We start from the raw sequence: 26,285 nt of genomic DNA, 5'->3' as shown, positions 1-26,285 counted from the left end.
GATAGGGTAGCATATTCTCATTTTATCACTTCCTATCACTGTAACACTCCCCAATGTAAAATTTAACCTCTAATTAGAAGCATTTCCTTCTTATTACACAACAAAGGATAAAACCGCATTAATAGAACGTGTTTAACCAAGGCTCTTTGTGGGTTGTTATGCGCTACTAACTTTATCCAATGACTTGAATCTTTTATCTGATAACGTTCCCTAAAACGACTAATTTAGAGAGCAATGATCAACTAGCATGACATTATGAAAGTTAATCAGGTTGAAGAGCATTTCATGTTGACTTTAGGGTCATCTTCATGTTTTTCCATTTCAATTCAATTCAATTCAATTCAATTGAGCTTTATTGGCATGACTGTGTAAAATAGCACAATATTGCCAAAGCAATAGTAATATACAAACATATATGTAGATAAATAATTTTAAATTTCCATTTCTCTTTCAGGATCCGTTTGCCAATGATGAGACAATGGCAAAAGTGGTAATGTATAAGTCTCTTTTATACTGTACAGCCGTTGTCTTCTACTGTTATACACTGCTAACATATTTTTCTTTATTTTAGGTGTCAGAAAACGAGACAAGCCAAGGTCAGTTCATTTTAACACACAATTACATATATTTTACTTAACTAGAGCTTATTACGCAATCGTCATTAAAACCTGTATGCTATTATTTTGCGCTCTGTGTTTGAAGTGTTCTGAAGTAATATGATAGCCTTGAGTGATGAACAGCCAATTTAAGTTGCATCATGGACATGATTCGAAAAGGTTAAATGGTCATGAAAAAATAGTCACACTTGTATAGTTCACGCTCAAAAATGATCGCATTGGAGATTAATTTCTAGTGAAAACAGATTAGGTACTGCGGCCAAACAAAATCTTACTGAAAGCTCAACTCAACTTGTTTAGATTTATGGTTTTGATTTTCTCAGAGTTTTAGAGTAAATGACTTGGAAATATATAGGAATACTGTATTTACAATTTACAATTTAAAAAGTATTTTTGTGCTCTTTTCATAATTTTTATGAAATAAATACAGTAAGTTCTATAACTCTTTTTAGATAAACTTTTTTATTTCTTTTTTTTTTCACTTCAGCAGTTAAGGGGGTGGGGTGAACCTGCTAGTGTTGCGGAGCAGGCATGTAATTTTTTAGCAATCAAAAAGCATGTCTAATTAATTTAAATCATGTATTATGAACATTTTATATATTTATATATATATGAAAAAAATGTCACTAATTCTGTGTTGTGTTTTTGCTGGAAATAAAATTAATCCATAAAATACAAATTTTATAATTTATCATAAATGTTAGTCATATGAAATTAAATAAACTTTTGGTCAAATAATGTTTTGCACAATGAGCTTTACTGTGAAAATTAAAACTGGATTAATCCTTAAATTCAGTTTTGGGGGGAAACACTGGTAAAACAATGGTAGGGGAACATATTTCCCATATACAGTATGTAATGCCATTCCTTTTTGTGTAAATCAATTTTTATTATCTAATAAGATAAACATTCTCATCAATAAAAATGAAAGTTCGCATGACTAATATCACATTGGCACATTGACTTGATGCTTCAGTCAAGTCAAATAAATATTTAATGTCCATAATGTATGAACACACAATGCAAGAGTGAGTGTGTCTTTATCATAGCAGAAGCGAGCCAAAACAAAACAGCACATTTTCCAAATAATACGGTTATGAGTCCTGAAAATGTACATGCATGAGTTCAGATCACTCCCGTAAATGACTTAACTGCGTGTGAATGGAACTGTATGGACTCAAATACAGTCAAGATGACAACCATGTTTGAATGTGGTCTATTTCAGTTTGTGTTTGTTTTTCTTGTAATGTGGATATTTTATTTCAGTTTTAGTTAACTATGAAAACACAGTTTTTGATGCACCTCTGGTTTGACGTGATTAAATATTCCTGATCTATTTCTTTAATAATGAATATTTCAGTAACCAACACTTTACTGTCACAATCTTAATGATAACTTATAGGCGCCATTGTAAAGCTTCTTCTAAGTTGTCACACTTTTGTTTTTTTTTTTGTTTTTTTCTGTTTGGTTCTCAGATCATTTCCAGGGTCCCCCGGAGAAGCCCCCGCGGGTGTCCGCTCAGGTAATTGCTGTCTTAATGCGGTTAGGGATGGGGTTGAAGGCCAGAAGAGACTTCTGATCTCTTTTTGAAGCCCCTGAGTAAAGGTGTCAGCCGTCCTTTGGAAGTTTCCAGATGGCAGCAATCAAAGCGACGGGTTTTACTGGAAGCTCTGACTAAAACCTGATGAGCTTTGGGCCTTTTGAGCTCACCTTGATAAAGGGTCAGTAGAAAGAGGATGAGGGACGATTCCCTCACGGCATATCTTTAGACTTCAGCCTTGGTGAAGTTGAAATGAAACTTTCTGTCTCCGAGCTATGCGGTAGCTTTGGTCAGCACCACCAAGTGAAAGTAAGGACTAAATCAAATGGAGACTAATGATGACTTTTTGTTTAAAGAAGTGAAATATACATGGTTCGAGGTTAATACAGGAACAAAAACCAAAACCATAAATAAAGATTCATTGAAATTTCTAAAACGGATAGTTGAGCTGCATTCAAAGTAAATTACTCAAAAAAAAATTTAATAATAAAATAGTAACACTTTACAATAAGGTTAAATAGTTACCATTAGTTAACTACCTTAGTTAACGTGAACTAAGAATGAATGATACTTATAAAGCATTTATTAATGTTAGTGGATATTAATTTCAGCATTTACTAATATATTAATAAAATCAAAGGTTGTAGTTGTTAACACTAGTTAAAGGTGCATTGTGTAATATTTAGGAGGATCTGTTGACAGAAATGCAATTCCATATCCATAACTGTTTTCAGTGGTGTGTAAAGACCTTACTTAATGAACTGTTATGTTTTTATTACCTTTAGGCCTGTTCACACCGGGACGAATTTCTCACACACGTTATTCGCCGATGTTTAACGACTCGTGACTAAACAAAGGGTGCCAATGTGAGTGTGTAACACAGTCTCATCCCAAGTCGTCATATAACTGATGTCTTGGGAAGTCTTTTGACCATACGTCAACATCCGCCTTTTTAGGGTACCCTTAAACATCAGTTACATGACGATCCCGGGCCGTCATACAACTGATGCTTTACCTTTAACGTCAGTTAGGTGACGGGGTAGGTTTAGGTCTGGGGTTGGGTTAGGATCCGATAACGTCATCTAACCGACGTTTAAGGGTACCCTAACAAGGCGGATGTTGACATATGGTCAAAAGACGTCCCAAGACGTCAGTTATATGACGTCTTGGGATGAGACGTAAAACGCCACGCGTAAAAGTGTCATTTTTAAAAAACCGCCTCGGGTTTGTTTTTTTAGTTTGACACAATCCGTCAAAAACTATCAGACCAATGAGCAACGGCGAAGAAGATATACGCCAAGTAGCGTCGCCGTCTACACAGCCAGGAAGAAATAAGACAAGGAATATGCAAGGCAAGATGAATGTAGAGTTGCTGGTCTCGTTGGTGTCGGAACAGAAAGAACAATATGACAAACGCGACTGCGACTACAAACACCTTGGTAAAAGAGAACTGATATGGAGTGGTATTGCAGAGCAAATTGGCGCCATCTAATGGCGGGGAATGAATTTGCATGTTCACTCGGCTCATCGTCAGCGAAAATCGATTGGGTGTGAACAAAAAAAAATGTGTTGAAAAATGCGGACGAATAAAGGTCCCGGTGTGTACGGGCCTTTAAGAATGAGTCAATTCTATCTACATACACCGCGGGTCCCCTTACATTGAAATGCGCCGTCATGTTTCTGCAGTACGGACAAACACGTTTCGTTACTTTGTTGTTCTTTGTGCAAGGAAGCTAGCTAAAGTCAGCGAATAAAACACTGATACAATGATGAACAAGTATCAATAATATTCGCAATAACATATCATTTTACTGAAAAATAAAGTAAACATCATTTATTAATTTATCTTTGTATAGAAACCTCATTGCTGAACTGGCTACTATCTGCTGTCTCAGACGACGACATCTTTTCCTGGCGGTCACCGTAACTTCTGATGCCGCTAAATATCACACACTGCACCTTTAATGCACTGGAACTAACAAGAACAAATAATGAACAGCTGTGTTTTTATTAACTAACATTAACCAAGATTAATAAATACTGTAACAAATTTGTTTAATTGGGAGTAACATTAACTAATATTATCCAATGAACCTTATTGTAACGTGTTACCAATAAAATGAACAAATAGAGCAAAATCGTGGAAACTGCAAAGCATGCTCATTTTAATATCAGTGTCAGGTAAGAGTAAGAAACTTGTCTAGACTTCTCTGCTTAATTATGTGCGTCTATTATAAACAGCCACTTCTATAAACTTGTGAAGTTTACATAAATATAGTTGTTATAATAAATGAAAACACATTGCAAGCACAGCACACGACCACATCTAGAATACGCACACTCCCACCTAATAAACACAGAGGTGTTCGTCACGTCCGAATCAGTTTGTGAAATCACAAACGTCGAATAATTAGATTTGAAAACTAGTCCTGTCCAAATAGGGCTTAATATAAATTAAAGTTAAATAGAAATAATTAATAACACAAAATTGCTACAATTAAAAAGAAAACTGAAAAGTAACTCAAATAACACTTCACATCACAATGCAAGAAACATTCTCAGAATTTCATCTGATAAAATCTTTATTAAAAAGATTATATGGAATGATTTGCCACACATATTAACAACGACTGTTTCTGACCATCATAGCCGGCTCCCACAGCAGAACTGGATCGCACAGATGACATGGTCTACAATAATGTCATGGAGATGGTGAAGGTTGTGGTACAGCTGAAGAACGATGTCAACACGTTACCAGCCTCAGAGTACGTCAATGTGGTGAAGGTGGGTCAACTCTGAACATCTTATTTCTGGTCATTTATGCTTAAAGTCCCCGTGAAATCAAAATTGAACCTATTTACTTTGTTAGCGCATATTACTAGTCTTGTGGTGAACAATTAATCCGTGCAAGTGAATATATATTAAAAAAATGTTTTACCTTAGTAATCTTTAATCAAAATCTGAAAAGTTACTTCCGGGTCTGGAATGGTTTCTTTTTCTGATGACGTAGGTTTCACAGTTTGGGTGGGGAAACGCTTAACCACTCCCCTCAAACCGTTAGTCTGCTATGAGCGAGAGATGGAGAGGAGGAGCGCTAGAGTAAAACCCTGCCCTCTGTTCAATATTACGTTTCACTTGGAAATACGTCACAGCACTGGAGAAAAATCGTTTGCAACTTCCGGTTCACGGGGACTTTAATGCTTAAAAGATTAGTTCACTTTTAAAAAAAAACTTTTGCTGATAATTTACTCACCCCCATGTCATCCAAGATGTCCATGTCATTCTTTCTTCAGTTCAAAAGAAATTAAGGTTTTTGATGAAAACATTCCAGCATTTTCTTCATATAATAAACTTCAATGGGAACCAAACGGTTCATGGTCGAAATGAGAGTTTCAGTGCAGATTCAAAGGGCTTTAAACGATTTCAGACGATGAATAAGGGTCTTATCTAACAAAACGATCGGTCGTTTAAAAATAAAATAAAAAAGTTTACGTTTTATAAGCACAAATGCTTGCCTTGCTCTGTTCTGTGATGAGCGTTCGTGACTCTCCTCTTCAAACTCGTTCATCAAAATCAACAAATCTTTTTTCGAGTCATGACTCGACGTGTCCTAGATAAGACCCTTATTCATCGTCTGGTGTTGTTTAAAGCTCTTTGAAGCTGCACTGAAACTCTCAATTGGACCTTGAACCGTTTGGTTCCCAATGAAGTCCATTATATGGAGAAAAATCCTGGAAGGTTGTCATCAAAAACCTTTATTTCTTTTCGACTGAAGAAAGAAAGACGTGGACATCTTGGATGACATGGGGGTGAGTAAATTATCAGCAAAAGTTTTTTTTTAAAAAGTGAACTACTCCTTTAATGTTTGGAGTTGTGTTTCTGTTTGAAAAGGTCGTTATTATCTTATTTTGCAGGCGGTAGGAATGACGTTGCGCAATCTGATCCGCAGTGTGGACGACATCCTCCCGACTTTACATGAGTCCATCAGAACGGAGGTAAAGGATTTCGAAAATATAGCCGTAATGACTTCCCGGCTAACAGAGAACATTCTCAGAACGTTCTGGATTGGTACAAGCAAACATTCATCCAGAGATGTTAATGGAGCATTTGGTAAAAGTTATCTGGTCTTTATATATTGTTCTGAAAATGTTAGCACAGAAACATAATTTCAAGTTTTAATCTCATAATATGACGGAATGTCATAATTTTGACATTTGATCCCATAATTATGACATTTAATCTTCAAATTATGACTCGATGATAACCATATCATAATTTCGACTTTAATACCATTGTTTATGGAACGTTTTTTTTCCTTCGGAAATGTTTTAGTTTTGGAACATCTAAAAAAAGTAACATTCTTATACTTTTTACAAAATTATCAAATTAAAGGCGCTGTACTATATGTAAGAATTTTCATGTATTAATCGCTTTTTGTATTGCCATTGTGTGAACGGCATGTAACAAAACCTTTTCCAACTTTATCTTTTCTTTATCTATGTAAGCCTGTAGACTGATTTTTTATGCGAAGGACTCTGGATGTTTTTTTTTTCCGAAAGAGCCTCTCTTTCGTTCAATGGCACATGAAATGAATGCTTATACAATGTTCAAGATAATGCCGAAAGAGCCACTCTGTAAATGTTATGTGTGCATAAATGCGAGCACGAGCAAGAAGTTGCTGGCTGCAGTTCACTTAACAGCCACCGGTGTCGCTAATAACAAGGGTTTCTGAATTGTACGTATAGCGCCTTTAACTTTACATTTTTAAAATTGTTAACGTTCAGAGAACATCCAGAAAAATATAGTTTTCTTAACTTAATGTGAACATTAGCAAAACGTTCATTGAGCGTATTTTTGTTAGCTGGGTTAGTGAGCTATATTGAACGAAACCTCATAGATGGTTTTACCCAGAATGCACTTAAATGCAGTATAAAATATTGTCCTGGTTCCTCTCTGTTCCTCAGATTGAGGGAACTCAGAAGCTGCTGAATAAAGACCTGGCCGAGCTGATAAGTAAGATGCGTCTGGCTCAGCAGAACGCCGTCACGTCTCTGAAGGACGAGTGTAAGAAACAGATGCTGACGGCCGCTCACACACTGGCCATGGACTCCAAGAACCTCCTGGATGCTGTGGACCAGGCCAGAGTACGAGCCAATATAGCCAAATCCTCCACAACCTAGATCTGATCCCTGATTGGGTGTCAAACAGGGGGTTTTATCCAATGAGAAAGCTAGAGGATGAATTTAATTGTAAATGACCTGGCACAACTCGCTTTATTTATGCTCCCGAAAGGTAACGAAAGCAGTGCTTTCGATGTTGAATGTTTTTTAAAGATATATTTTCACAAATGTATGATTGTAATCCTTTTTAAAGAGTCAAAGATGTTTAATTTCTGCAGAGTTTGTGGAAGGAAATAAATACAGATTTTTTGCCATTTCAAACCATTAACTTTTTTAATTCTCTCAACTTTACAAGTTTGTTTATAAATAGAACATCAATATAATTAGCATTATAAAGTACAACTGATTTAGAATCAAAAAAGGACTTTTAATTGTTCTGAGTTTTCAGTGACTCCATAAATTCAGACTTAAATAAAAGCCGCAGTCTGTAGTGTTAAAAATTATCAAAAATACATATTTGAAAAAGTACATAACCAGCCAGTGTTCAAAACTATCTGCTTTTGCCTTATGCTCGAATCTCCTGCGGAAATCACTAGAAAACCACTGGAATTAAAAACATCGGTCCCACTTTATATTAAGTGGCTTTACGTACTACGTACTTACATTGAACAATAAGTACAATGTATTATTGTGTTCCTGTTGTATTGTAAAACACTTTTGCTGCTATTGAGGTGTGATACGGGTAAGGTTAGGGACAGGTGTGGTGGTATGGGTCGGTTTAAGGGTAGGTTAAGGTGTGAGGGAAGGGTCAACTGTGTAATTACAAATGTAATTACATAAAGTAATTATAGCTGTAATTACATGCTGGTATTTTTCAAATATAAGTACAATGTAAAAACATGTATGTACACAATAAGTCCATTGTATCAAATTATTAATTTCAATGTAAGTATATAGTACTTAAAGCCACTTAATATAAAGTGGGACCAAAACATCATTACAAGCTTACCTCTTTGAATCGAGCTGTCTACAGTATGTGTCATTGCGTCACATCTGTACACATAAAGAAGAGTCTCAGCTAGTAGGCTATATTGCGTGTGTGGATGTTGGAGGTGGAGATTTTTAGCCTTTTCTCACAGCACTTGATATAGTTAAACTTGTCAATTTGATGGCGGATTGTAAAATGCAAAAGACTTCGTTCGGACTTCGGTGTGGAGTCACGCAATGCTGAAGTTGTTAACATTAGCAATTTGAGAACAAAGTATAATTTGCACGGTTTTGCGCGATGATAAGCGATTGTTAGATTTAATCAGCGTTATTTACTGCAATGTCAGAACTAGAACAAAAGTGGACGTGACTTAAAGGGTTAGTTCACCCAAAAATGAAAATTAAGTAATTAATTACTCACCCCCATGCTGTACCAACCCCGTAAGACCTTCGTTCATCTTCGGAACACAAATAAAGATATTTTTGATTGAATCTGAGAGCTGGATCAGTCCTACATAGACTGCCTAAGGGACTGGCTCTTGACGGCCCAGAAAGTCATTAAAGAAAAGGTTTAAATATTCCATGTGCCTACAGCGGCTCAATTATAAGTTTATCAAGCGACGAGAATACTTTTTGTGCAAAAAAAACATAAATAACGACTTTATTCGACTATTCCATTACTTCCTTATGGCGCATGCGCGAGAACTGAGACGAGGACGTTCTCCTTCGACTACTTCTTGTTACCGGCTGCTCACCGCTTAGGAGTTTTACCGCCCCCTACTGTATAAGATGATGTGCTGATATAGCTGGAAGCGCAAAACTTTCTGTTTACAAGCAGAGGAAGATGCGCGCTGTACATACGCTTTTCAATTAGCGTATTTTCCGCACTATAAGGTGCACTTAAAAGCCTTTAATCTTCTCAAAAAACGACAGTGTTCCTTATAATCCGGAGCGCCTTATATATGGATCATCATCTTATACGGTAGGGGGCGGTAAAACTCCTAAGCGGTGAGCAGCCGGTAACAAGAAGTAGTCGAAGGAGAACGTCCTCGTCTCAGTTCTCGCGCATGCGCCCATAAGGAAGTAATGGAATAGTGGAACAAAGTCGTTATTTATGTTTTTTTCGCACAAAAAGTATTCTCGTCGCTTGATAAACTTATAATTGAGCCGCTGTAGGCACATGGAATATTTAAACCTTTTCTTTAATGACTTTATGGGCCGTCAAGAGCCAGTCCCTTGGGCAGTCTATGTAGGACTGATCCAGCTCTCAGATTCAATCAAAAAAATCTTTATTTGTGTTCCGAAGATGAACGAAGATCTTACGGGGTTGGAACAGCATGGGGGTGAGTAATTAATGACTTCATTTTTTTATTTTTGGGAGAACTAACCCTTTAAGCCTAGTTCACACTACATGTTTTTAAGACGCTCGCAGACGGCATGTCGAGCCCAGAAAAATATCTAGCATGCTAAATATCCAGAGCTGCTGTGCGACTCAACCTCAGTGATGTCATGAGCTACAGCCAATCAGAGCAAGTTATGGGTTGAGGTCACGGAAAATCGTATTTTTTTCTTTTTTTGCAATTTTACTCAGAGCAAATCATCACGCAAACAGTTAGCAGTTTCTGTCTGACGTCTATTTTCGCGTGTTGTGTTCTTCATCACGTGCTGTTTCGCTTCATTTCCGGTTCGTTTTATCGCATGATTTTTTGTGACAAAACATGGTTTGTAGACAAGATGGAATCGTTGGGGGACAGAGTTGTTGTCCACTCGTGTAGTGTGTTACCTCCTGTTGCGGATCAATCACGTTGTGTTGTGTGTTATGAACAGCTCAACAACTTGAACAGTCCTGATTTCACAGAGAGCAAGTCATGTAGTGTGAACCGCACAGACTTTTTAAAATCATGTCGTGTGAACTAGGCTTTACTTGTTCAGATGCCATTTTCTGGTGACAATTCTTATGTTGGTCATACTTCCAAAAAGTAGAATCTGTGATTCTGAATGACAGTATCCACACCGGCACAGTGACTGACAGCCGCACACTCTCCTCAAACATTGTGTTCATCCGCAGTGCCGTGCCGAGGCACAACCCATGTAAAGTTGATAATTCCGAATAACTGCAATTGCAGATTTTGAACAGAGATGGCGACAAAGAGGTAAAAACTGCAGACTGCAACTTTAAATAAAAAATCTAATTTGTAATATATTTCAAATTATTGAGAGTTCACTTTTTAATCAATTTGGATTATTAGAAAAAAATGTGTTAGTTCCATTAGTTAAGATCAATTAAATATTTTTATAAATGTTTTACCTTAATTTTTATTGTTTTTGCCTTTGATCAAATGGTCTATTATCATTTAATTTCTAGGTTTTTCATGACAGTGGGAATCCTGGTGTGTTTTACACAATCATCAGCAGAGGGCGACAGCGCTCAGGTCATTAGTCTGTTAGGGACTTTTTTTCACAGCTGTAAAATAGAGCTATTAAGGGATATGACTGTCAGAGAGTCTCACTTACATTAATTATGAATTCAACCAAAGGAGACGTTTTCATGTCACGATTCATTCTTGATTTCAGCTGATAAAGACGGATCCTAGTTATTAGTTTGGCTTTAATTGCTCTTCCTGTTTCCAAAACAGTGTTTTAGTTCAGTGGAAGAGCAGAATTTCTAATAGCAAATGTCAGTTTTCTCCCAGGTCCCATTTGACCCACATGGTCCACAGACCCGTCTTGGATAATTACACGACCTTTGCAATATCAAAAGCATTCTTTTGACTCATATATAAAAAAAGTTATAAATAAATAGTTGCCTTTTGACCTTGGAGATAATTGCTGTTGAAAGCGGCACGGAATGTAATCTATGATTCATTGAACAGTTGAATAAAGGGTAAAGAGTGAACTGAATTGAACTGCCACCCATCAGGGTCACATAAGCGTTTGCCTCTTTCCCAAAGGTTAATTTAGCATATTGCGGTCGGTGACGGCCCCGCTCTTTATGCATGGAAACGACAGGACTCGGGTGCAGGTTGATAGTGCTAAATGTCAAGGCATTCAGTTGTGTTTCCCGCGTTGTAAAAATGAATTGCGTCCTCAAATATTCCCTGAACAGGCGGATATCTTTCATCAAAGGAAGAGAGAAAAAAACGACCTTTTATTTATATATATATATATATATATATATATATATATATATATATATATATATGCATTTCAATGTTTGCCATCTTTTTAATGGTCCCTGTAAAAGGTCTTGGCTTCAAGTGTTTATCAAAGCTCTTGATGTTGGTGGTGTGTATCACGGCTCTTAGATCATTCCTGATATCCAGGGAGGTAAGAAGAGGCCGACCGTCCCCAGCAGGCACACGATGATGAACATCCACAGAAAGATGCGATCAATCACCATTCCCACGTATTTCCAGTCCTCCTTGACCTGTCAAAAAGCAAACACAGCACGGTTCAAAAGTGCTCAGAGCGGGAAAAACTGTGGACAATGTAATGAGGTCAGTGGCCATGAAGCAGAGGAATATCCGTTTAGCTGGAGGAGAAACACAGCAATATTCACACAAAGGGGTTTGCACTTTTTCAATCAGTCTGTTTCCACTTTAGACTTTTTTTATGAGGTCACTTCTTTTATTTGTCAAAAACCCAAAATTGTAATTGCTACGATTTCTATAAATTAAGATTATATATCTCACTATTACAACTTTTTCTTTATTTGTTTTATGTATAAAATAAAGCAACTTTATATCTGACTTCATTTCTTATTTTAAACTTAATCTCTTATTTTTTAATTTTATAATTTTAACTTTTTATCTCATAATGTAACTTAGGACATCATTATTTTTACTTTTTATCTCATATTTATCACTTTTTATCTCATTATGACTTTTTGTGTCACAAATTTAACCTTTTTTATCTCAAAATTATATTTAGGGTTTCATAATTATGACTTAGTATCTCATAATTGTATCTTTTTATCAGTTGTCATAATTACAACTTTTTATCTCATATGACTTCGGCATTTTATCATTAATTATCTTAAAAATGATAACTTGTCGTATCATATCCTTCTCATTTTGATGTAAATTTAAAATTGTCTCATTTCGACTTAATTTTGTCGTAATTTTCACTTTTTATCATAGTTATAACATTTAATCTTTTAATTATGACTTAGCATGTCGTAATTTTCACTTTATATCACAATATGATTGTGACATAAGATTAAATGTGATAATTATGAGATAAAATGTCACAATTATGACATCCCATCATATTATGAGATAAAAGGTTGAAATTATGACGCCATAGTTATGACATAAAGTGAAAATTATTATAAGTAAAATGTTAATTGTCTCATAATTAGATACGACATGAGTCAAAATGAGAAAGTTATGATGCACCAAGTCATCATTTTAAGATTAAATGTCATAATTATGAGATAAAATAAGTATGACTTATGATAATCATAATTTCGCCTTTATCTCATAACTTTTACTTGTCAATTTCCAATTTTTTCTCATAATTCTTTCATTCTTTTCTCATAATTACAATTATGATTCACCAGCGCATGATTTATTTAATGTGTCGGAAAGGAGCTTCCCTAATCCCTCAAGTCTGCATGACTGAAGACTCACTGAAAAGTCTTCATTCTCAGCGTGCAGGTGATCAGCGATGTAGCGCACCCCATCCAGGGCCTTCAGGACACACGGTGAGAAGCTGAGACCGGGGTCTGACACGAAGTTCGTGAGCTTTGCTGGACACTGGCACAGGTTCATCACGTGTCCCAACTTCTGGAGTAAAGGCTCCGAGTCGGACAGATGCAGAGACGTGGCGGATGGGGACGAGATGGACGTGGATATCCCCATCCCCACCCCGAACTCCATGTCCCGACAGTCCTGCCCGTCCACGTCGGTCTCCTGCTGAAGGCAGCTCTTAGACGTGCAGAGGTTGGCCGTGCCGCGGAGCTTCAGCTCGGGTTCTGGGCGTCTCATGAAGAGCCAGCGGGGAATGAGGTCCAGGAACACAGAATGAACCCAACTGGGCATTTTATGGGTGCTGGGCGATCGATGGTGCACATTGAGCACAAAAACGGTAATGACTATGGAGAGGGTGACAAATATCATGGTGAAGAGCAGGTACTCTCCGATGAGCGGAATGACCAGAGACGTCGAGGGAATGATTTCAGTGATGAGCAATAGGAAAACGGTGAGGGAAAGAAGGACTGAAATGCACAACGTGATCTTCTCTCCACAGTCCGATGGCAGGTAAAACACCAGAACGGTCAAACAAGAGATAAGCAAGCAGGGAATGATGAGGTTGATGGTGTAGAAGAGAGGCAGGCGGCGGATGATGAAGTAGTAGGTGATGTCTGGGTAGATCTCGTGACAACAGTCGTACTTCTTGGTGTTGTAGGTTCCCACGGCGTTGATGATCGCCCATTCGCCACTCTCCCAGTAGTCCTTCAAGTCCACGGTGTTCTCGATCTGCTCCAGGTCGATCTTGGCCTTGTCGTATGTCCAGGAGCCGAACTTCATCTTGCAGTTTTGTTGGTCGAACGGGAAGAAGGTGACGTCAATGCTGCAGGAGCTCTTGTAGATGGCGGGAGGAACCCACCTCACCTTCCCCGTGTGGAACAGGTGGGCTTTGGTCATGTGGGTCACTGCGAACTCGCCATCCGCACTGTAGACAAAAGCACACCAGTTTATACTATTGTTCAAGAGTTTGGAGTCGGTCAGATTTTTTTGGTTCATTAGTTAACATCAGTTAATGTATGAACTAACAATGAGCAAATTTGTTACTATATTAGTTAATCTGTGTTTATGTTAGGTAATAAAAATAGTGTTTAGTTCACAGTGCATTAGTAAATGTTGAAATTAATATTAACTAAGATTAATACATTCTGTAGATGCATTGTTCATTCTTAGTCAAAATTACTGTAGTTAATTAACAGAAACTAATAAACCTTATTGTAAAGTTTTACCAATATTCAATTATTTTTCTTTCTTTTTTGCATTTATTTGATAAAATTTCAGTAAAACCAGTAATACTGTGAAAAATTTTCCATTTTCTATTTTTGGATATATTTTTAAATGTAATTTATTCCTGTGATCAAAGCTGAATTTCCAGCATCATTACTCCAGTTTTCAGTGTCACATGATCCTTCAGAAATCATTCTAATATGATGATTTGATACTCAAGAAAAATGTATTATTAATCAGTGTTGGGAGTAACGCATTACAAAAGTAATACATTACAGTAACATATTACTTTTTGCTGTAACGCAGTAGTGTAAGGCATTACTAATCAATTTTCAGTAATATTTTACTCGTTACATGTTCAGTGAGGCTTGTATTACAGTTGTATTACAGTGTATTGTCTGCTTTTACTTCTTAAAGGCAACAGACTATGTGAAAGTTTTAAAGCAGTCTTTTAGTGCCAGTTCAGAGCGGTCGCGTCTGTAACATTGTTTTTTCCTCATAAATGCGAACACGAAAACTAAAATAAAATGAATATTTTAAGTTCTATGGAGACTGGAGAGCCAACCCTTCCTCATCCGATTTGCGCAGTGTAATTAACAGAATTACAAAAAATGTATTTTGCCTCCTATTTTTTTGTCACGCATGAATGTGTGTCTTTTCCCTAATATTAAAAAAAAACAGACTGATATTTGTCTAATGTCTGGAGTCCTTTAAGGAAGTAGCCTATATACGTTTCAATACATGAATTTTCTGAGAATTTTTATTTCAAGTTTTGACTGCAAATGTCATGTCCATAATGCTGGACTTCCCCAATTTTAAATAATTTATCCTCAACTAGTTTTGTGGTGTAGGTCTACGTATTTTATAATGTTAACTTCAAATAATACTAATAGCCTAATTTTAAGATAAGGCAGCATTGGATCTGGACTGTAAGGAGAATAACGCTGGAGTTGGAAGAGGTGTGTCGCGATTCTGTAGGTTCGTGGATGTGGCGGTTTCATATTGCATATTGTTACAGCCCAAAAGTTAAGTTCTACTTAGTTATTTTGGTGAAAGTAACTCAAAAGTAATACATGAGTAATGTAACGCATTACAATTCTGGGACAGTAATATTGTAAGTTAATGAATTACTTTTAAATAACAGTAACAAGTAATACCTAATGTATTACAGTTTGGAAGTAACTTGCACAACACTGATTATTATCAATGTTTAAAACATTTTTTTAAGGATGAATCCTTGTTAAATAAGTACAAATCATTTATTTGAACAGCATTTATTTTAGATAGAAATATTTTGTAACATTATAAGTGTTTGCTGTCACTTTTGACCAACATCTCACTTTTTACCAATTTAATGCATCATTGTGGAGTAAATGAAACGAAAGATCGAAAATTGCATGTTGCATTCAAAGTTTAATTAAAAACTTAAATAATAAATGGGCCACAGAAAGTATGATATGAGCCTTTTAAAAGTGCTTTCTTTAAAATATGGATGAATTATAGGAAGTGTCTTTGATGTATCTGGGGTAGAAACTTTCTTTATGCCTCTAGGAAGATGTTCCATGACAATTGTGATAATTACTTCAAATATCTACATCACTTTTTTTTTTTTTTTTTTGCATTTGCTTCAGGTCTGATGATGCAAGAGGACCTCAATTTCTATTTGTCGAGATCAAATTTGCCTCCTAGATAAAGACAGACCTGGTGTTTCCAAAAATAGACAATAATCATTTGACATTTTATTAGGAGATTAAAACATGGACCTTTTTTTAATCAGCTACAGCAGTGCTTAACATCTTATTTCACGCCATGTCTGTTTGATTTCACAAATTAATGTTACAGAAACACAGGACTACAGATATTAATAGAGCGATTAAGACTTAGACCGCCCTCTTTCTTCCAGAGTTTTAACAGGACACTGTTAGTTTAACCATAGCCTTTAATGTCTGAATACCCAGGACCACCTTGACAAAAATCTTCCTGCAAATGTCATGTGCGTCACAACCTTTTTAGAAATATACATCAGTACTTACTTATTGTATAAGACGATGTCAGGCACCCAAATCATCTCCGACGGGACTCTAATAGACATCACATTATCAAACTCGGAGGGGTTCCAGCGCAGTTTATAATCGTTCCATTCCTGCAGGATCCAAAGCAACTTATTTTGCATTCAAGACACACATTTGATCAGTTTTTGCTTTCCCTGGGGATCAAACCCATGATCTTGATCTTGATCTCGTGTTTCTGTGATTTACTATTTGAGTTACAGGAAGGATTTGAGCTACTAAAAAGGATAATAGTTAACTAATGTTAATAAATGAAACCTTATTCTAAAGCATTACTATAATTACAACACTGTATACACTCACCTAAAGGATTATTAGGAACACCTGTTCAATTTCTCATTAATGCAATTATCTAATCAACCAATCACATGGCAGTTGCTTCAATGCATTTAGGGGTGTGGTCCTGGTCAAGACAATCTCCTGAACTCCAAACTGAATGTCAGAATGGGAAAGAAAGGTGATTTAAGACATTTTGAGCGTGGCATGGTTGTTGGTGCCAGACGGGCCGGTCTGAGTATTTCACAATCTGCTCAGTTACTGGGATTTTCACACACAACCATTTCTAGGGTTTACAAAGAATGGTGTGAAAAGGGAAAAACATTCAGTATTCACAACACGCACAACCTTGAGGCGGATGGGCTACAACAGCAGAAGACCCCACCGGGTACCACTCATCTCCACTACTAATAGGAAAAAGAGGCTACAATTTGCAAGAGCTCACCAAAATTGGACAGTTGAAGACTGGAAAAATGTTGCCTGGTCTGATGAGTCTCGATTTCTGTTGAATCATTCAGATGGTAGAGTCAGAATTTGGCGTAAACAGAATGAGAACATGGATCCATCATGCCTTGTTACCACTGTGCAGGCTGGTGGTGGTGGTGTAATGGTGTGGGGGATGTTTTCTTGGCACACTTTAGGCCCCTTAGTGCCAATTGGGTGTCGTTTAAATGCCACGGCCTACCTGAGCATTGTTTCTGACCATGTCCATCCCTTTATGGCCACCATGTACCCATCCTCTGATGACTTCCAGCAGGATAATGCACCATGTCACAAAGCTCGAATCATTTCAAATTGGTTTATTGAACATGTCAATGAGTTCACTGTACTAAAATGGCCCCCACAGTCACCAGATCTCAACCCAATAGAGCATCTTTGAGATGTGGTGGAACGGGAGCTTCGTGCCCTGGATGTGCATCCCACAAATCTCCATCAACTGCAAGATGCTATCCTATCAATATGGGCCAACATTTCTAAAGAATGCTTTCAGCACCTTGTTGAATCAATGCCACGTAGAATTAAGGCAGTTTTAAAGGTGAAAGGGAGTCAAACACAGTATTAGTATACAGGTGGTGATGGCGCAGTGGATAAGACACATCCCTTTGGTGTGAGAGACTCAGGTTCGAATCCACTGTGAGACACCAATGTGTCCCTGAGCAAGACAGTTAACCTCTAGTTGCTCCAGAGGCGTGCAACCTCTGTCATTATAGCAATTGTAAGTCGCTTTGGATAAAGGTGTCAGCTAAATTAATAAATGTAAAGGTACGGTGTTCCTAATAATCCTTTAGGTGAGTGTATGTCCAAATTTTATATAGAATTTATTTTAAAGAAAGTGCATTTATTGATGTACATTCTGCAAAGTGAGGTCAAGACCTTCTTATTAGCATGTGTTTGATCACCATTAGGCAAAAATGGTAACTTAAAGCAATTCCGTCATCATTTACTCATCCTCGAGTGGTTCCAAACCACTTGTTTGGTTTGGTAACCAAACAGTTGACTTCAAAAGTAGGAAAACAAATACTATAGAAGTCAATGGGGTCCATTAACATTCTTCTAAATATCTTCTTTTGTGTTCAACAGAAGAAAGAAACACATACAGGTTTGAAACAGCTTGAGGATGAGTAATCATTTTCTGAATTTTCATTTTGAACACAATATCATTTATTGACCACTTCATTCAAATATAAAGACTGTCACCTGTTTCAGCCAAACGTTCGTTGTCATCATTTGATTCTTCTCATCCTGTTGAAAAACAGAGGATGAAGTTAGCATCAAAATTTGCTCTGGTAGATGAGTAAATCCCACAGACTTGCATTAAAGAATGGACTGGAAACCAGAGACCCTATAGCAACCACACATTTCCATCAGGATATGTAAAGCTCTTCTTAACGTTATTAAATTTTTTGTCAGATGGTCTTAGTGCATTGATGCTTTGAATTTGCCACTCACCAGCATCAATCATAGAAAACATGCAAAATATCAACTTACCACATCAATAAGCTGGGCAATTGAGAGGCCAAACTTGACGATGACAACATCACTGATGTTCCGCACGGGTCTGGACCACTTATTGTAACCGATGAAGAGTTTTTTAAAGAGTTTGTCTTCTGCATGCGCATGGATCCAACCATCTGATAGTGCTGCAATACATATTCAGACAAAGAGACAGATCTTGATCGTGCACTTTATTTTATTAGTGATAACTGATTAATTCAGCTCTGTGTCTGGGAAGGTTTTGGAAAGGTACTGTGGAGGATGAGCGACAGTGAATAGGTTGAAGTTATGGCTGGGTAAAAGAAAAGACAGGCCGAGCAAAGCCGCCTCCTCACTGTAATTACTATTTGTTCCTTAATCAGTGCAGTCAGCTCTAATTAATCCAGCCGTCCAGTGATTTGTGATGTGTGTGTTTTTCTTAGTACAGAGGGTGGAAATTTCTGATTAGAATCTAAATGGAAAGAAGAGTGAAGTCACACATAGGAAACAATGCAATGAAAACACATTGTATTGAATAGTAAATACCACAAGGTAAACAAGAAAGAAACAGATAATCCAATCAAATCGCCTCTTATAGTAATAATAATTTTTGAATTTCTATTCCCACTGGATATGCTTAAGTACAAGTAGGTTTTTAGCTTGTTTAAAAAATATTTCCAATGGACTACATATGGAATTAAAGCGAGACACTACAAAAACTGTTGTTGTTTTTTTTTTCATGCACCTGCATGTCAAATTTTGAGATTTTGTGCTTTTTGGCTTTTCTTAAAGTGTTTTTTTCTTTTCTTTTTTCGGACTGGTTGAAAGAAAACATCCAAAATACACTTTAAAGCATATCTTTTAGAGCACTTTATCTTTATCTATTTGCGTCTGAAGCCAGATGAGCCAGATAATCTCCACTTGCAGCTTTAGACACCAAACGTTAATTTATTTATTTTATGAAGGTTTTTACAGGCATTCAATACCTAAAAAAAAAAATCCTTCTATTGACAGTATTTTGAATCTATAATGTCACAAAAAAATTATTTTGAACCTGACTTCATCCAATGTTCAGATTTTAATTCTTGAAATGCGTGAAATTAGTGCATATTTAATTAGATAACACCTCAATTGCACATTAAACATAACATTACAGAAAACTTGTAATACAATTTTTGTTTTGCAATGCTTAATGAAAAATTAATCATCTGGAAAAGTATGGTGATATTTATTTTTATTTGTTATATTATTACCCTTTTCAACATGGGGTGTCTTGGCTTCATGTTGACTGTTGTACAATTCAAAAAAAATAATTAATGTTATTAATTTGCATTTCAAAACCCTCATATAGCCTACAGATTGCCAAAGACATGTTCCTGGATCAACATTCCTGTCGGGAAATTTAATCCCAACCCTATCCACAACAAATGACCCTAAAATCAGAGGGAAATGACAGGTGAATAACAGAACAATCACATAACCCTGATAGTAAGCCTAAACTTCACATAAACTGTAAACTTGTCCCTCAAATCTGATTGGTTGATTGGAATGATGTTCCAGGATCAACAGAGATGTTGATCCAGGAACATGTTGCACTTGGTGAATTCAGGTTCAGATACTAACACCCAATACTTCATCTAAAACTTTCTGCAAAGCTAGTTACCTTTATTGTTATACACAAATTATTTTAAAAAGGCCACATGAACTAGCATAATTAGTTCGATTTCCATATTTTTTATATATAGGCCTATAATTTTAGCAGTTAAAATAGTTAAAAATTTTCAAAATTTTTCTGCACCTACCAGGCTTAACGTGTTCCACAATAAGAAAGATCAGCCACAAATTCTTCAGAACTATCTGTAAATGATTTTGCTCCATATCAACAGGCAGAAGTCCGCAAGAGATGTGTGAAATGACTGCTGGATGTGATGAGTGATCGCGCTGTGTTTGCTCGTGCACTGACGGACTGTATGACGCTGTCCTACGGCTCACATGGGCGGGGTAAAGAAGGTGAAATAACTGCACGTGCAAAGTCCTCAATCACACTATCAAATAATGCAGTGATTAAACAAACTTGACACAATTCGTTTTAGGTTCAGCCAATTACGCGTAAAATATTCACATATCCATAAGGTTTATGTAGCTTTACATCTGGCTTTATGTCTCATCAGCTTCCGTTTATTTTTGTTGTATTTTTCCTTCTTGATATTGCAAATTGTTAGGCTACTTGTTATCGTGTTATTTTAATCTAGCTATAATATATTTCAATGGTGACACTTTATTTTATAGTGTCATTGTTACAATTATAAATTATGCATTCACATAAGCAACTAACCCTAAAACCAACCCCTTATCCTATAGTTAGAACAAATTATTATTACTGTACTACTTAAATTTATTATTAGCCTACACTGTAATACTGTCACCTTAAAATTAACATTTAACATGAAATAATAATGTTTGTCGGTAATTACCATATAGGTAAAATTGGGGCGCAGCGCACCCTGCCGGAGCTCAGCTCCGTCTCCTTCAGCACCAAATATATAAATTTTGTTGAGTGTATATAATGAAAGTTTTGAAATATTTGGCTAATATTAACTCGAATTTGGTGCTGCAATGATTTGCCCATCGCAACGAACTGATCTCCTCGTCTGAGCTGGTTCTGCACTCACCCGTCAAAATGTTTAAGTCCAATTAGTCCAGGCAAAGTACCGTTTTACGACAGACTAATTGTAAAAGAATTTTTTTCAGCATAGATCATTTCTATGAGGTGTCCAGAACAACATACTAAAAGTCCTAAGAAATCCTAGTTGAGGAAATATGTTTAATTCGCATCAATCCGAGATGTGTGCCAGTAAGGCCAGACAACAATACACCCCAATGGGGCTATTTTTTTTCTCTGCTCCTATCAAAATAAAACTTTATACAATGAAAGTACCCATGAAAAGTAACAAATTTTGTATTACAAGTTTCTTTGAAAATGAATTTTATTATGCAAATGAGCTATACACTAATCGAATATGCCCAAAATACACCCAAATAGGCTTATTTTTTTCCTTTACTCCTACTACAATAAAACTTTACACAATGAAAGTCTACAAGAAAAGTAAAACATTTTGTATTAGAAGTTTCTTTGAAAATGAATTTTATTATGCAAATGAGCTATACACTAGTCGAATATGCCCAAAATACACCCAAATAGGCTTAATTTTTTTCCTTGCTCCTACCACAATAAAACTTTACACAAAGAAAGTCTACAAGAAAAGTAAAACATTTTGTATTAGAAGTTTCTTTGAAAATGAATTGTATTATGCAAATGAGCTATACACTAATCGAATATGCCCAAAATACACCCAAATGGGCTTAATTTTTTTTTGCTTTATTCCTACCACAATAAAACTTTACAAAGTAAAAGTATACAGGAAAAGTAACTTATTTTGTATTACAAGTTTCTTTTGAAATTAATTTGAATATGCACATGAGCTCTACACTTATTGAATATGTCATAATTTGCATAGGCAGAAACACCCTTCATATATGTATGACAAATCGGCCCAATCTTCATCCAATCATCCTACTGCCAATAGGTGAAGGCAATGCTGCTTTTAGACTGGCCTCTAACCTGAAAACTGCCTGGCTTGGTAGTACCTGTCAGGGGTATAACCCCCGCCGGTATAGTCTTCAGGGTCACAGGGACACAAGCCTCAGGGGAGGGTTGGGTGTTTTTTAATTTTTGTTTTCTCTCATTTTATTTTATCCTCGACCCCTTCTCTGTGGCTCTTGGTTCTGGCATACCCAAATCAGTTCCCGGTTTGTTCTTTGCTTAGTTCTTCCCCTCATATTCATCAGATAAATCAGGCAACTGTGAGTTTGTGCAGCTAGTGCCACGACATTCCCTGCAAATGGCAGTGCAAGGGAGTCCATGTTTTTTGCATGTTCTTCTCTTTGTGCCACAGTCTTTCTTGCAACTACAGCGGACTACATCTAGTATTTCTGGTGGTGCCGCAGGCTGATCGGTCATTATTGGCAAAACTCTCCCATCCAAAACATGCCACCCCCCGTCTTTTGGGTCCGTACGTTCACTTCCCCCTTTTCACACCATCATTTGTTAAAAGACCCGAAGACTATGGAACTTTGCAGATGTTGACGTTGGAGGGAGAATTTGAGGTTCCACTGGAGATGAGTTCGGGGTGACTTTTCAGTCACTATTCAGAATATAGGTGGGGCCATGGGTCGGCACATTCACGGGATGGGCTGGCTGCGTCTCCATCCATTGTTTCGTCCATGGTTTGGCCTCTTATCTAAATCTGACCATGGAGTTGACTTTGGCGGAAAGCTGAAGGTAATTGCTGATATCAGACCACGTCTCATTGAGAATGAAACATTGTCTAGAAACCACATGTTCATTTTCTCGTGTTTGAGGCATGGTTTATGAATGCCCGGAGCCTTATTATTGGGTGCTACGAATGTCTATCAAATGCATCTGTACGTAGCTCATAGCCAATCGGTTCAATGATACTAGATGACGTATGAAGAACGGCAGAAAATTAGACGAGGAAAAAGACGATGGGTCAGAGATTTAGGAGATTTAAAGTAAAACTTCAAATAATAGCGAATCCCAAATAGTCTGTCTCTTTTACACGCCTGGTGTGGCTGCAGGTTTGGGTAAATAAAAGCCGGTCTCAAATAGAGGCCAGGTCTGTTTTTTAGTTTCGGGTTGTTAATCTTCTAAAACCGTCAGATCGTCCGCTTTTTGGCGTCTGCCAAAGCAAATTTTTGTCCCGCCAAAGACTATTTTGATCGGTGAGTGATGTAGAATAGAAACTGCTGCACTTGAGACATAAGGAGCAGAGAGAGCGCACCGGACACACGCGCGCACTCTCACGTCTTCAAACAACACGAGCACTGTCTTGCTCTCTCTCTCCTTCGCGCATAATCAAATCAATTGACACGATACTAAAAGGTTGGAAGATCGCAGTTTCAGGTGGAGCATTTGGAGATTTTTAGAGATTATAGACTCATTGAACAACATCTCAACACTAAATTATAAAGGCCGGTTCCATATAGACGCCTGTCTCAAATACAAGCCGGTGCAGTTTGATGATTTGGGAAAATAAGAGCCCGGGCTTTTATTTTAAGTTTTACAGTATGTATGTATACACAAAGACTGTATCAAAAGGTAACTTCGCGTCCACTGCCAAGATGGATCCATAGAGATACTCAAACTGCTGCAGTGTTGCATAGACATCGTCATCGTCTTGCCGCTCCCTCCCCGTTCTGTGATTGGTTCCCTAGCTCAGGCGGAAATTTGGTTTATGGTGTCCAGGGCAGGCTGCCTAGCAGCGTGAATAAAATTGCGCTGTGGCAAGACAGCATGGGGAAACCCAGCCTAGGCGCTTGCACAATCCAATCACGTTTGAGAGGGAAACAACAAATTGAGGGTTTCCGAGATTTTTCTTATTTTCCTTTTTTTTTTAGAAGTAGTAATGGGTGCTCACGGTTATGGGTAGAAATGTAGTGGAGTAAATAGTACAATATTTCTTTCCCTCTCAATTGTACTTGAGTAAAGTCAAGAGTACTCCCCAAAAATGATCCTCGAGTAAAGTACAGATCCCTCAAAATTGTACTTAAGTACTGTACTAAAGTAAATGTACTCTGATACTGTCCGGCTCTGCTAACTACATACATTTTTGTTTTACAAGATAACTTGTAAAACAAAAAGGTTACTTTTCATGTATACTTTCACTGTCATTGTTCTGTGAGGTTTAATTGTGAGTTTTATAGGAGTAAAGGGGAAAAAATAAGCCCATTAGGGTGTATTTTGGGCATATTCGATTAGTAAATTGCTCATTTGCATATTCAAATTCATTTTCAAAGAAACTTCTAATACAAAATGTTTTACTTTTCTTGTAGACTTTCATTGTGTAAAGTTTTATTGTAGTAGGAGTAAAGGAAAAAAATAAGCCTATTTGGGTGTATTTTGGGCATATTCGATTAGTGTATAGCTCATTTGCATAATAAAATTCATTTTCAAAGAAACTTGTAATACAAAATTTGTTACTTTTCATGGGTACTTTCATTGTATAAAGTTTTATTTTGATAGGAGTAAAGGAAAAAAATAGCCCCATTGGGGTGTATTGTTGTCTGGCCTTACTGGCACACATCTCGGATTGATGCGAATTAAACATATTTCCTCAACTAGGATTTCTTAGGACTTTTAGTATGTTGTTCTGGACACCTCATAGAAATGATCTATGCTGAAAAAAATTCTTTTACAATTAGTTCTATTTTTGGCTCCAAAATGGGCTATTTTGCCTGGACTAAATCAAAGCGAGTGGGATTTGTGTTCAAGCGCAAGCCGAGCGAGCGCGAATCCCAACGCGACGCTTCACGCTTCAGTTAACAGGCATAGGCTACAGATAAGATGCATGTAACATTAGCTAATAAACAGCTGTTTGTCGATAGAAGTTTTAAATGATCGACTTATGGCAGCGCGGGGCACAACCTAAATGTAACACAGACCTTTTACGGTCATGCAGGTTGTGTTTATGATATTTTTCTCGCTGCCAGAAGACGGTCTCCCGCGATCACTCTATCTTCAATATTTCGTGAAGATAGAGTGTTTTGACACCATGTAGTAGCCTACATTTTTTCATCATAGTTTTTTTTTCTGTTTCTGAGTTGGGTACGTTTCCAAATCTAACTTTATATTGCCTTAATCACTGTCTTGTTTGCTCAAACACAGCACCGTTTTGAAACATGTCAGCAATTCCTAGCAACTGTTAACTAGGCTTAAAATATGTAATAGACAACACGTTACAAACAAGCCGCCAAGTGTGCAATGATAATCAAATGAAAACAGGAGCCACACAACTTTTCAGGTCTGAATATTTAGGCTATTTATACATTTAACTGTGTTGGACTTTCACAAACAATGTTGGAATTTAAAATGTAGTTTACTATGCATTGATCACTTGTTTATTTATTAAAAATATGGCCTGTTTTTAATGCAATAAACCCTTAAAATTATTATTTTAAGCTCATTTGTATTATTATTACTGTTGTTGTTATAATAATAATAATAATAATTGTACATGCAGCTGCCACACACAGATCTAATTCAATTGCAATTACAATATTTTATGATTTTATTTATTATTATTTATTGCAGAACTAAGCAGCTCTTTTCTAAGGATGATTGGATGAGGGATGGATTTATGAATATTTACCTATACAGATGCACAAACAATACAAATAAAATAGTACTGTTAATTATGTTTGTTACACACAAATGTTACAACTAACCCCTCTGTCTGTTACAATTAACCCCGCATATGGGGTAAGTTGTAACATTTGCACTTCTTTCACTTTCAGTCCAACTGTACGAAAATGGTAGGTCCTAGAAAAAAAAAACTTTAAGTGGTCATTTGTAGCAGAGATGTGTATTTTGCTTGTGTAAAAAAACCTAACCTAATTATTTTTTAATTAATTGAGCCAAAACCAAATGCATACGCTTATTTTAGTAGGGGATTTAAGAACACAAGCACCTCATTAAATACATTGCCATTATTTTTATTGTAATATAAAGTTACCCCAAATGTGTTTGACTTTTCACTGTTTGTATCACTCCGCTTGTTCGTGTTTGCGCAACTTGCATTATTAAGCCAGAAGGCGGCGACAAGTGACTGTCTTAATAACTGAGCAATTGAACCATTAGCTAGTCTAAA

The 26,285-nt window shown here is 36.8% G+C and overlaps 2 protein-coding genes across 5 annotated transcripts in view; one reads left to right on the top strand and one right to left on the bottom strand.

Moving 5' to 3' along the window:
• Positions 1-7,598, top strand: part of ptk2ba (protein tyrosine kinase 2 beta, a) — a 34,693-nt gene extending 27,095 nt beyond the window's left edge. For all 4 annotated transcript variants that reach the window (XM_039674280.2, XM_039674262.2, XM_039674270.2 and 1 more), the window contains 6 exons: positions 455-490; positions 572-596; positions 2,093-2,139; positions 4,807-4,941; positions 6,072-6,152; positions 7,122-7,598. In XM_039674280.2, coding sequence (XP_039530214.2) covers positions 455-490; positions 572-596; positions 2,093-2,139; positions 4,807-4,941; positions 6,072-6,152; positions 7,122-7,337 — 540 coding nt within the window. In that variant the 3' untranslated portion in view covers positions 7,338-7,598. The remainder of the gene's footprint in view (positions 1-454; positions 491-571; positions 597-2,092; positions 2,140-4,806; positions 4,942-6,071; positions 6,153-7,121) is intronic.
• Positions 7,599-11,471: 3,873 nt separating this feature from the next.
• Positions 11,472-20,507, bottom strand: chrna2a (cholinergic receptor nicotinic alpha 2a subunit). Its single transcript, XM_039674291.2, has 6 exons — positions 20,361-20,507; positions 18,574-18,725; positions 18,283-18,327; positions 16,273-16,382; positions 12,896-13,940; positions 11,472-11,691 (listed from the first exon to the last, which is right to left on the bottom strand). Exons 1-6 carry the CDS (start codon positions 20,434-20,436, stop codon positions 11,566-11,568), a joined length of 1,554 nt encoding a protein of 517 aa, XP_039530225.2. The 5' UTR covers positions 20,437-20,507; the 3' UTR covers positions 11,472-11,565.
• Positions 20,508-26,285: the final 5,778 nt, after the last annotated feature.

Source organism: Pimephales promelas, chromosome 15 (assembly GCF_988280905.1).
Source record: "Pimephales promelas chromosome 15, fPimPro1.hap1.1, whole genome shotgun sequence".
Lineage (NCBI taxonomy): Eukaryota > Metazoa > Chordata > Actinopteri > Cypriniformes > Leuciscidae > Pimephales > Pimephales promelas.
The sequence above is the reverse complement of the archived record's forward strand: the minus strand, read 5'-3'. Positions and strand labels throughout refer to the sequence as shown.

Excerpts from the sequence above, each read along its gene's own strand:
- chrna2a (XM_039674291.2), bottom strand. The coding sequence starts at position 20,436 with ATGGAGCAAAATCATTTACAGATAGTTCTGAAGAATTTGTGGCTGATC. Across the intron at positions 18,328-18,573 it reads TTGCCCAGCTTATTGATGTG|GATGAGAAGAATCAAATGAT; the intron begins GTAAGTTGATAT and ends GTTTTTCAACAG. Across the intron at positions 11,692-12,895 it reads CTGAGAATGAAGACTTTTCA|GTCAAGGAGGACTGGAAATA; the intron begins GTGAGTCTTCAG and ends GCTTTTTGACAG.